Consider the following 12,890-nt stretch of genomic DNA (forward strand, 5'->3'; position numbering starts at 1 on the left):
AATTTTTGCACCATCTTGGGTATTTGCTGGGATTGTTCTATCTGTTTGTTGTCCGCTTTGTGGTTCAATAAAGTATTGCCACGCTGTTTTACACTCACCTGTGTTGTCTGAGTAGTATTATGCCCACGGAAGACCCTAGGTCTTCACAAACACTTTAAAAGGACTCAGCACAGAATTCAAAGCAAGCACAGGTGCTCCGTGCACCCTTGGTGTGGCCACACATTTAAGTGTCCCTTATCATCTACTTGTTTTTTTCTCTCTCTCCGCCCTTCCTCTACTTTGATTGACAACTCTGGCTTTATAGAACCAGAGAAGGGTGGAGATAGATGGAGAACAAGTAGGTGGGATGATGCACTTAAATGTTTGGCAGCACCAAGGGTGCCTTGAGCATCTGTGCTTGGTTTGAACAGTCATTCTCTACTGACAAAGTACATTTAAAGCCCTCAAATATATTAGATGGCTGTCAGACAAACGGCTTTATAGCAGACAGCTATCTCCCCTGACGATCACATACACAGGAGCAGTTCACCAAACGTTCTTGTGCACTCTATTAGCAGATGTCTGGCTCATCGAGCGGTGGCTTATCTTCAGAGAGAACAAGAGGATCAACCATAGGAATTCCAACACGCCGAATCCTTTCCTTCCCTCACATAAAGTACAGAAGGAAAGTCGAGAGGCCCCATACACATCAAAGTGTTGGCTGAACCTGTCGACTTTAGTCTTATGTGCATGGAAGCCTTAATGTAAGGCCATGGCCCCACTATCAGTATTTGGTCAGTATTTTTTCTCAGGAGTGGGAGCCAAAACCAGATGAGGAACAATCAGAGAAAAGGTATAAAAGAAACAAGTCACCAATTCTGCATTTATCACCCACTCCTGGTTTTGGCTCCCAGTCCTGAGAAAAAATACTGAAAGATAACTGACCAAATACTGATAGTGGGGCCGTGGCTTAACCTGTAGAATAGACATTACTGTGTTCACAGAAATCATGAGCCTCTGTACAGCAACTCCGATCTCATCATGTCTGTAGTGTGACAGCTAGAATGGAGTTGCTGTACAGAGGATGTCCTTATAGACAGTACAGTGTGCACAGAAATCATGAGCCTCTGTACATCAACTTCGATGTAGTCATCTCTCTGGTGAGACCGCTACAATAGGAGTTGCTGCACGGAACTATTTCTTGGCAGACAGTTACACAAGATTACAGCCCCAATTCATGAAGAACAGAATTCTGTATGCCAGTCTTAAATGGGATAAACCCAGAACTGTATGGAAAAACAAAATGTGCCTAAGCACTAACAGGCAGATAGTTGCTACTTACCTGCCTGTTGTGCCCGTCACCGCTCCTCCCCGCCACAGAGCGGTCACAGACCGCTGCTGGCAGGAAATTGTCTGCCTCTGCTGATGCGACGGGGCGTGAATTCCAAAGTCATTCTGATTGACCGCCGGCTCCCCAGTTTATGCAGCGGGAATCCGGCTGTCAATCAGAATGAGGTTGACAGTCCTACCCAGTTAACAGAGCAGAAAAGAAGCCTCCGCTCTGTCGACATGATGTCAGGGGAAGAATGGCGCCGGGCACAACAGGCAGGGAAGTAGCAATCACCTGCCAATTACTGCTTAGGCACATTGCAGCGTTCTCCGGAGACCCCGGACACTGCCGCGTTCTCCGGAGACCCCGGACACTGCCGCGTTCTCCGGAGACCCCGGACACTGCCGCGTTCTCCGGAGACCCCGGACACTGCCGCGTTCTCCGGAGACCCCGGACACTGCCGCGTTCTCCGGAGACCCCGGACACTGCCGCGTTCTCCGGAGACCCCGGACACTGCCGCGTTCTCCGGAGACCCCGGACACTGCCGCGTTCTCCGGAGACCCCGGACACTGCCGCGTTCTCCGGAGACCCCGGACACTGCCGCGTTCTCCGGAGACCCCGGACACTGCCGCGTTCTCAGGAGACCCCGGACACTGCCGCGTTCTCAGGAGACCCCGGACACTGCCGCGTTCTCCGGAGACCCCGGACACTGCCGCGTTCTCCGGAGACCCCGGACATTGCCGCGTTCTCCGGAGACCCAGGACATTGCCGTATTCTCCGGAGACCCAGGACATTGCCGTATTCTCCGGAGACGCCGGACATTGCCGTATTCTCCGGAGACGCCGGACATTGCCGTATTCTCCGGAGACCCCGGACATTGCCGTGTTCTCCGGAGACCCCGGACATTGCCGTGTTCTCCGGAGACCCCGGACATTGCCGTGTTCTCCGGAGACCCCGGACATTGCCGTGTTCTCCGGAGACCCCGGACATTGCTGTATTCTCCGGAGACCCCGGACATTGCTGTATTCTCCGGTGACCCCGGACATTGCTGTGTTCTCCAAAGACCCCGGACATTGCTGTATTCTCCGGAGACCCCGGACATTGCTGTATTCTCCGGAGACCCCGGACATTGCTGTATTCTCCGGTGACCCCGGACATTGCTGTATTCTCCGGAGACCCCGGACATTGCTGTATTCTCCGGAGACCCCGGACATTGCTGTATTCTCCGGACTTGTAATTTTTGCTCTATTAAAACCATGAGGAATTCCATCAAAAAGCCAGAAGAAGCGCCTGCAGCAGAGTGTATGAGAGCCTGGAGCAGCGCCGTCTAGTGGTGGCAGCACCGAACTGTCTACAGGGAAGGGAATTACTGAGGCCGCTGATCCGATCTTCTCAGCAATGAACTGTCTACAGCGGAGACCCCGCCCCTTCCGGTGACGTCAGTCCCTGAAAAGATCAACTCCGAACTCGTCACTACCTTGGATTTAGTATCTGCAGAGCCCCGCCCCCTGATCACATGGCGCTGACGTCATCACAGGTCCTTCACTACCACTGTTCTGCAGAGCCCCGCCCCCTGATCACATGACGCTGACGTCTTCACAGGTCTTTCATTACCACTTCTCTAAAGCTCCGCCCCCTGATCACATGGTGCTGATGTCATCACAGGGCCTTCATCACCACTGTTCCGCAGAGCTCCGCCCCCTGGTCACGTGGTGCTGACGTCATCACAGGTCCTGCAGTCTCGCCGTGCAGTGGGTACAGCTGATGTCTCTGGTGTCAGCCCTGCGCACAGGACGCGTTCACACGGCTGCGGTATCAGGTGAGGTGACAGCAGCCAGGACTCGGCTCTCACACACAGTCTGCTGCAGTCATGGCTTCCTCTTCCTCAGTCACACAGTGTCCGCCGGTGTTCTGCTCACTCCCTGCAGTCTCTGTGTCCCCTCTGTGACCGCAGACGTCTGAGTCCTCCCCGCGGTCCGCACAATGTCAGGAGCCTCCGTGTCACCTGCGTGTGTGTCACTGCTGCCGTCATATACGGAGGGGAAAGTATATACTACACGGATCCCCCCTGAGGAGGAGAAATAGCGCCTCCAAGTGGACAGCTCCTCCAGAAGACTCACTGAGGGCTGTGACCAGGCCGAGCGCAGACAGGGGAAGACTTTACTGGTTACACAGGTGGGAATCCTGCTCTGTGCCGTCATATTAGAGACCCCTAACCGTATTCACCGACCCCCTATATTCATGAGGCCGGAAGAAACTGAGAGACTGTAAGAGAGCGCAAGCTGAGCGCTAACCGGAGGAAACCTGATGCCCCGGTGTAAAATACCTATTAATAATCTGTAATGTCACTGCACTACGAGTTCAGCTCCGGATGTGACTAACGATGATGTCCCTGTGATTACAGCCCCCCGATCATAAAGACCCCGAAGACCAGAGACCTTCACACCACCCAGATTTACCCCAAATGACGAAGCAAACATGGACGAAGAGAAGAATAACCGACCTCACCTTAGAGATCATCTCCCTGCTGAGCGGAGAGGTAAACTCTTCTATATTTCTATTATCTGCTGAGCGGAGAGGTAAACTCTTCTATAGTTCTATCATTATCTGCTGAGCGGAGAGGTAAACTCTTCTATATTTCTATTATCTGTTGAGTGGAGAGGTAAACTCTTCTATATTTCTATTATCTGCTGAGTGGAGAGGTAAACTCTTCTATATTTCTATTATCTGCTGAGTGGAGAGGTAAACTCTTCTATATTTCTATTATCTGCTGAGTGGAGAGGTAAACTCTTCTATATTTCTATTATCTGCTGAGCGGAGAGGTAAACTCTTCTATATTTCTATCATTATCTGCTGAGTGGAGAGGTAAACTCTTCTATATTTCTATCATTATCTGCTGAGTGGAGAGGTAAACTCTTCTATATTTCTATTATCTGCTAAGTGGAGAGGTAAACTCTTCTATATTTCTATTATCTGCTGAGTGGAGAGGTAAACTCTTCTATATTTCTATCATTATCTACTGAGTGGAGAGGTAAACTCTTCTATATTTCTATTATCTGCTGAGCGGAGAGGTAAACTCTTCTATATTTCTATTATCTGCTGAGCGGAGAGGTAAACTCTTCTATATTTCTATCATTATCTGCTGAGTGGAGAGGTAAACTCTTCCATATTTCTATTATCTGCTGAGCGGAGAGGTAAACTCTTCTATATTGCTATTATTATCTGCTGAGTGGAGAGGTAAATTCTTCTATATTTCTTTTATCTGCTGAGTGGAGAGGTAAACTCTTCTATATTTCTATCATTATCTTCTGAGTGGAGAGTTAAACTCTTCTATATTTCTATTATCTGCTGAGCGGAGAGGTAAACTCTTCTATATTTCTGTTATCTGCTGAGCGGAGAGGTAAACTCTTCTATATTTTTATCATTATGTTCTGAGTGGAGAGGTAAACTCTTCTATATTTCTATTATCTGCTGAGTGGAGAGGTAAACTCTTCTATATTTTTATCATTATCTTCTGAGTGGAGAGGTAAACTCTTCTATATTTCTATTATCTGCTGAGCGGAGAGGTAAACTCTTCTATATTTCTATTATCTGCTGAGCGGAGAGGTAAACTCTTCTATATTTCTATTATCTGCTGAGTGGAGAGGTAAACACTTCTGTATTTCTATCATTATCTTCTGAGTGGAGAGGTAAACTCTTCTATATTTCTATCATTATCTTCTGAGTGGAGAGGTAAACTCTTCTATATTTCTATTATCTGCTGAGTGGAAAGGTAAATTCTTCTATATTTCTATTATCTGCTGAGTGGAGAGGTTAACTCTTCTATATTTCTATTATCTGCTGAGTGGAGAGGTAAACTCTTCTATATTTCTATTATCTGCTGAGTGGAGAGGTAAACTCTTCTATATTTCTATTATTATCTGCTGAGTGAAGAGGTAAACTCTTCTATATTTCTATTATCTGCTGAGAGAAGAGGTAATTTCTTCTATATATCTATTATCTGCTGAGTGGAGAGGTAAACTTTTCTATATTTCTTTTATCTTCTGAGTGGAGAGGTAAACTCTTCTATATTTCTATTATCTGCTGAGTGGAGAGGTAAACTCTTCTATATTTCTATCATTATCTTCTGAGTGGAGAGGTAAACTCTGATATATTTCTATCATTATCTTCTGAGTGGAGAGGTAAACTCTTCTATATTTCTATTATCTGCTGAGTGGAGAGGTAAACTCTTCTATATTTCTATTATCTGCTAAGTGGAGAGATAAACTCTTCTATATTTCTATTATCTGCTGAGTGGAGAGGTAAACTCTTCTATATTTCTATCATTATCTTCTGAGTGGAGAGGTAAACTCTTCTATAATTCTATTATCTGCTGAGTGGAGAGGTAAACTCTTCTATATTTCTATTATCTGCTGAGCGGAGAGGTAAACTCTTCTATATTTCTATTATCTGCTGAGTGGAGGGGTAAACTGTTCTATATTTCTATTATTATCTGCTGAGTGGAGAGGTAAACTCTTCTCTATTTCTATTATCTGCTGAGCGGAGAGGCAAACTCTTCTATATTTCTATCATCTGCTGAGTGGAGAGGTAAACTCTTCTATATTTCTATCATTATCTGCTGAGTGGAGAGGTAAACTCTTCTGTATTTCTATTATCTGCTGAGCGGAGAGGTAAACTCTTCTATATTTCTATTATCTGCTGAGCGGAGAGGTAAACTCTTCTATATTTCTATTATCTGCTGAGCGGAGAGGTAAACTCTTCTATATTTCTATTATCTGGTGAGTGGAGAGGTAAACTCTTCTATATTGCTATTATTATCTGCTGAGCGGAGAGGTAAACTCTTCTATATATCTATCATTATCTGCTGAGCGGAGAGGTAAACTCTTCTATATATCTATTATCTGCTGAGTGGAGAGGTAAACTCTTCTTTATTTCTATTATCTGCTGAGTGGAGAGGTAGACTCTTCTATATATCTATCATTATCTGCTGAGCGGAGAGGTAAACTCTTCTATATATCTATCATTATCTGCTGAGCGGAGAGGTAAACTCTTCTATATGTCTATTATCTGCTGAGTGGAGAGGTAAACTCTTCTTTATTTCTATTATCTGCTGAGTGGAGAGGTAGACTCTTCTATATATCTATCATTATCTGCTGAGTGGAGAGGTAAACTCTTCTATATATCTATCATTATCTGCTGAGCGGAGAGGTAAACTCTTCTATATTTCTCTTATCTGCTGAGTGGAGAGGTAAACTCTTCTATATTTCTATTATCTGCTGAGTGGAGAGGTAAACTCTTCTATATTTCTATTATCTGCTGAGTGGAGAGGTAAACTCTTCTATATATCTATTATCTGCTGAGTGGAGAGGTAAACTCTTCTATATTTCTATCATTATCTGCTGAGTGGAGAGGTAAACTCTTCTATATTTCTATTATCTGCTGAGTGGATTGGTAAACTCTTCTATATTTCTATCATTATCTGCTGAGTGGAGAGGTAAACTCTTCCATATTTCTATTATCTGATGAGTGGAGAGGTACACTCTTCTATATTTCTATTATCTGCTGAGTGGAGAGGTAAACTCTTCTATATTTCTATTATCTGCTGAGTGGAGAGGTAAACTCTTCTATATTTCTATCATTATCTGCTGAGCGGAGAGGTAAACTCTTCTATATTTCTATTATCTGCTGAGTGGAGAGGTAAACTCTTCTATATTTCTATCATTATCTGCTGAGCGGAGAGGTAAACTCTTCTATATTTCTATTATCTGCTGAGTGGAGAGGTAAACTCTTCTATATTTCTATTATCTGCTGAGCGGAGAGGTAAACTCTTCTATATTTCTATTATTATCTGCTGAGTGGAGAGGTAAACTCTTCTATATTTCTATTATCTGCTGAGTGGAGAGGTAAACTCTTCTATATTTCTATTATTATCTGCTGAGTGGAGAGGTAAACTCTTCTATATTTCTATTATCTGCTGAGTGGAGAGGTAAACTCTTCTATATTTCTATTATCTGCTGAGCGGAGAGGTAAACTCTTCTATATAACTATTATCTGCTGAGTGGAGAGGTAAACTCTAATATATATCTATTATCTGCTGAGTGGAGAGGTAAACTCTTCCATATTTCTATTATCTGATGAGTGGAGAGGTAAACTCTTCCATATTTCTATTATCTGATGAGTGGAGAGGTAAACTCTTCTATATTTCTATTATCTGCTGAGTGGAGAGGTAAACTCTTCTATATTTCTATTATCTGCTGAGTGGAGAGGTAAACTCTTCTATATTTCTATTATCTGCTGAGTGGAGAGGTAAACTCTTCTATATTTCTATTATCTGCTGAGTGGAGAGGTAAACTCTTCTATATTTCTATCATTATCTGCTGAGTGGAGAGGTAAACTCTTCTATATTTCTATTATCTGCTGAGCGGAGAGGTAAACTCTTCTATATTTCTATTATCTGCTGAGCGGAGAGGTAAACTCTTCTATATTTCTATTATCTGCTGAGTGGAGAGGTAAACTCTTCTATATAACTATTATCTGCTGAGTGGAGAGGTAAACTCTAATATATATCTATTATCTGCTGAGTGGAGAGGTAAACTCTTCCATATTTCTATTATCTGCTGAGTGGAGAGGTAAACTCTTCTATATTTCTATTATGTGCTGAGCGGAGAGGTAAACTCTTCTATATTTCTATCATTATCTGCTGAGTGGAGAGGTAAACTCTTCCATATTTCTATTATCTGCTGAGCGGAGAGGTAAACTCTTCTATATTGCTATTATTATCTTCTGAGTGGAGAGGTAAACTCTTCTATATTTCTTTTATCTGCTGAGTGGAGAGGTAAACTCTTCTATATTTCTATTTTCTGCTGAGCGGAGAGGTAAACTCTTCTATATTTCTATTATTATCTGCTGAGTGGAGAGGTAAACTCTTCTATATTTCTATTATCTGCTGAGCGGAGAGGTAAACTCTTCTATATTTCTATTATTATCTGCTGAGTGAAGAGGTAAACTCTTCTATATTTCTATTATCTGCTGAGAGAAGAGGTAATTTCTTCTATATATCTATTATCTGCTGAGTGGAGAGATAAACTCTTCTATATTTCTATTATCTGCTGAGTGGAGACGTAAACTCTTCTATATTTCTATTATCTGCTGAGTGGAGAGGTAAACTGTTCTATATTTCTATTATTATCTGCTGAGTGGAGAGGTAAACTGTTCTATATTTCTATTATTATCTGCTGAGTGGAGAGGTAAACTCTTCTCTATTTCTATTATTATCTGCTGAGTGGAGAGGTAAACTCTTCTCTATTTCTATTATCTGCTGAGTGGAGAGGTAAACTGTTCTATATTTCTATTATCTGCTGAGTGGAGAGGTAAACTCTTCTCTATTTCTATTTTCTGCTGAGTGGAGAGGTAAACTCTTCTATATTTCTATTATCTGCTGAGCGGAGAGGTAAACTCTTCTATATTTCTATTATCTGCTGAGTGGAGAGGTAAACTCTTCTATATTTCTATTATTATCTGCTGAGTGGAGAGGTAAACTCTTCTATATTTCTATTATTATCTGCTGAGTGGAGAGGTAAACTCTTCTCTATTTCTATTATCTGCTGATTGGAGAGGTAAACTCTTCTATATTTCTATTATCTGCTGAGTGGAGAGGTAAACTCTTCTATATTTCTATTATCTGCTGAGTGGAGAGGTAAACTCTTCTATATTTCTATTATTATCTGCTGAGTGAAGAGGTAAACTCTTCTATATTTCTATTATCTGCTGAGAGAAGAGGTAATTTCTTCTATATTTCTATTATCTGCTGAGTGGAGAGGTAAACTTTTCTATATTTCTTTTATCTGCTGAGTGGAGACGTAAACTCTTCTATATTTCTATTATCTGCTGAGTGGAGAGGTAAACTCTTCTATATTTCTATCATTATCTTCTGAGTGGAGAGGTAAACTCTTCTATATTTCTATTATCTGCTGAGTGGAGAGGTAAACTCTTCTATATTTCTATTATTATCTGCTGAGTGGAGAGGTAAACTCTTCTCTATTTCTATTATCTGCTGATTGGAGAGGTAAACTCTTCTATATTTCTATTATCTGCTGAGTGGAGAGGTAAACTCTTCTATATTTCTATTATCTGCTGAGTGGAGAGGTAAACTCTTCTATATTTCTATTATCTGCTGAGTGAAGAGGTAAACTCTTCTATATTTCTATTATCTGCTGAGAGAAGAGGTAATTTCTTCTATATTTCTATTATCTGCTGAGTGGAGAGGTAAACTTTTCTATATTTCTTTTATCTGCTGAGTGGAGACGTAAACTCTTCTATATTTCTATTATCTGCTGAGTGGAGAGGTAAACTCTTCTATATTTCTATCATTATCTTCTGAGTGGAGAGGTAAACTCTTCTATATTTCTATTATCTGCTGAGTGGAGAGGTAAACTCTTCTATATTTCTATTATTATCTGCTGAGTGGAGAGGTAAACTCTAATATATATCTATTATCTGCTGAGTGGAGAGGTAAACTCTTCTATATTTCTATTATCTGCTGAGTGGAGAGGTAAACTCTTCTATATTTCTATTATCTGCTGAGTGGAGAGGTAAACTCTTCTATATTTCTATTATCTGCTGAGTGGAGAGGTAAACTCTTCTCTATTTCTATTATCTGCTCAGTGGAGAGGTAAACTCTTCTCTATTTCTATTATCTGCTGAGCGGAGAGGTAAACTCTTCTATATTTCTATTATCTGCTGAGCGGAGAGGTAAACTCTTCTATATAACTATTATCTGCTGAGTGGAGAGGTAAACTCTAATATATATCTATTATCTGCTGAGTGGAGAGGTAAACTCTTCTATATTTCTATTATCTGCTGAGTGGAGAGGTAAACTCTTCTATATTTCTATTATCTGCTGAGTGGAGAGGTAAACTCTTCTATATTTCTATTATCTGCTGAGTGGAGAGGTAAACTCTTCTATATTTCTATTATCTGCTGAGCGGAGAGGTAAACTCTTCTATATTGCTATTATTATCTGCTGAGTGGAGAGGTAAACTCTTCTATATTTCTTTTATCTGCTGAGTGGAGAGATAAACTCTTCTATATTTCTATTATCTGCTGAGCGGAGAGGTAAACTCTTCTATATTTCTGTTATCTGCTGAGTGCAGAGGTAAATTCTTCTATATTTCTATTATCTGCTGAGTGGAGAGGTTAACTCTTCTATATTTCTATCATTATCTGCTGAGTGGAGAGGTAAACTCTTCTATAGTTCTATCATTATCTGCTGAGCGGAGAGGTAAACTCTTCTATATTTCTATTATCTGCTGAGTGGAGAGGTAAACTCTTCTATATTTCTTTTATCTGCTGAGTGGAGAGGTAAACTCTTCTATATTTCTATTATCTGCTGAGTGGAGAGGTAAACTCTTCTATATTTCTATCATTATCTTCTGAGTGGAGAGGTAAACTCTTCTATATTTCTATTATCTGCTGAGCGGAGAGGTAAACTCTTCTATATTTCTATTATCTGCTGAGTGGAAAGGTAAATTCTTCTATATTTCTATTATCTGCTGAGTGGAGAGGTTAACTCTTCTATATTTCTATTTGCTGAGTGGAGAGGTAAACTCTTCTATATTTCTATCATTATCTGCTGAGTGGAGAGGTAAACTCTTCTATATTTCTATTATTATCTGCTGATTGGAGAGGTAAACTCTTCTATATTTCTATTATTATCTGCTGAGTGGAGAGGTAAACTCTTCTCTATTTCTATTATCTGCTGAGTGGAGAGGTAAACTCGTCTATATTTCTTTTATCTGCTGAGTGGAGAGGTTAACTCTTCTATATTTCTATTATCTGCTGAGTGGAGAGGTAAACTCTTCTATATTTCTATTATCTGCTGAGTGGAGAGGTAAACTCTTCTTTTTTTCTATTATCTGCTGAGTGGAGAGGTAAACTCTTCTATATTTCTATCATTATCTTCTGAGTGGAGAGGTAAACTCTTCTATATTTCTATTATCTGCTGAGTGGAGAGGTAAACTCTTCTATATTTCTATTATCTGCTGAGTGGAGAGGTAAACTCTTCTATATTTCTATTATCTGCTGAGTGAAGAGGTAAACTCTTCTATATTTCTATTATCTGCTGAGAGAAGAGGTAATTTCTTCTATATATCTATTATCTGCTGAGTGGAGAGATAAACTCTTCTATATTTCTATTATCTGCTGAGTGGAGACGTAAACTCTTCTATATTTCTATTATCTGCTGAGTGGAGAGGTAAACTGTTCTATATTTCTATTATTATCTGCTGAGTGGAGAGGTAAACTGTTCTATATTTCTATTATTATCTGCTGAGTGAAGAGGTAAACTCTTCTCTATTTCTATTATCTGCTGAGTGGAGAGGTAAACTGTTCTATATTTCTATTATTATCTGCTGAGTGGAGAGGTAAACTCTTCTCTATTTCTATTATCTGCTGAGTGGAGAGGTAAACTCTTCTATATTTCTATTATCTGCTGAGTGGAGAGGTAAACTCTTCTATATTTCTATTATCTGCTGAGTGGAGAGGTAAACTCTTCTATATTTCTATTATTATCTGCTGAGTGGAGAGGTAAACTCTTCTCTATTTCTATTATCTGCTGAGTGGAGAGGTAAACTCTTCTCTATTTCTATTATCTGCTGAGTGGAGAGGTAAACTCTTCTCTATTTCTATTATCTGCTGAGTGGAGAGGTAAACTCTTCTCTATTTCTATTATCTGCTGAGTGGAGAGGTAAACTCTTCTATATTTCTATTATCTGCTGAGCGGAGAGGTAAACTCTTCTATATTTCTATTATCTGCTGAGCGGAGAGGTAAACTCTTCTATATAACTATTATCTGCTGAGTGGAGAGGTAAACTCTAATATATATCTATTATCTGCTGAGTGGAGAAGTAAACTCTTCTATATTTCTATTATCTGCTGAGTGGAGAGGTAAACTCTTCTATATTTCTATTAGCTGCTGAGTGGAGAGGTAAACTCTTCTATATTTCTATTATCTGCTGAGCGGAGAGGTAAACTCTTCTATATTTCTATTATCTGCTGAGCGGAGAGGTAAACTCTTCTATATTGCTAATATTATCTGCTGAGTGGAGAGGTAAACTCTTCTATATTTCTATTATCTGCTGAGCGGAGAGGTAAACTCTTCTATATTGCTATTATTATCTGCTGAGCGGAGAGGTAAACTCTTCTATATTGCTATTATTATCTGCTGAGTGGAGAGGTAAACTCTTCTATATTTCTTTTATCTGCTGAGTGGAGAGATAAACTCTTCTATATTTCTATTATCTGCTAAGCGGAGAGGTAAACTCTTCTATATTTCTGTTATCTGCTGAGTGCAGAGGTAAATTCTTCTATATTTCTATTATCTGCTGAGTGGAGAGGTTAACTCTTCTATATTTCTATTTGCTGAGTGGAGAGGTAAACTCTTCTATATTTCTATCATTATCTGCTGAGTGGAGAGGTAAACTCTTCTATATTTCTATTATTATCTGCTGAGTGGAGAGGTAAACTCTTCTATATTTCTATTATTATCTGCTGAGTGGAGAGGTAAACTCTTCTATATTTCTAT

At 40.4% G+C, this 12,890-nt stretch overlaps 1 protein-coding gene across 4 annotated transcripts in view; it reads left to right on the forward strand.

Moving 5' to 3' along the window:
- The first annotated feature begins 2,995 nt into the window (after positions 1 to 2,995).
- The window catches only part of LOC141258713 (uncharacterized), a 71,061-nt gene continuing 61,166 nt past the window's right edge, over positions 2,996 to 12,890 (forward strand). For 3 of the 4 annotated variants that reach the window (XM_073673741.1, XM_073673739.1, XM_073673742.1), the window contains exons 1-2: positions 2,996 to 3,128; positions 3,714 to 3,848. In XM_073673741.1, the coding sequence (XP_073529842.1) occupies positions 3,774 to 3,848 (75 nt within the window). In that variant the 5' untranslated portion in view covers positions 2,996 to 3,128; positions 3,714 to 3,773. The other variant, XM_073673740.1, reaches the window with a different exon arrangement.

The sequence above is a fragment of the Phyllobates terribilis genome, unplaced genomic scaffold (genome assembly GCF_046119375.1).
Source record: "Phyllobates terribilis strain yellow unplaced genomic scaffold, ASM4611937v1 Scaffold_3__8_contigs__length_932513732, whole genome shotgun sequence".
Lineage (NCBI taxonomy): Eukaryota > Metazoa > Chordata > Amphibia > Anura > Dendrobatidae > Phyllobates > Phyllobates terribilis.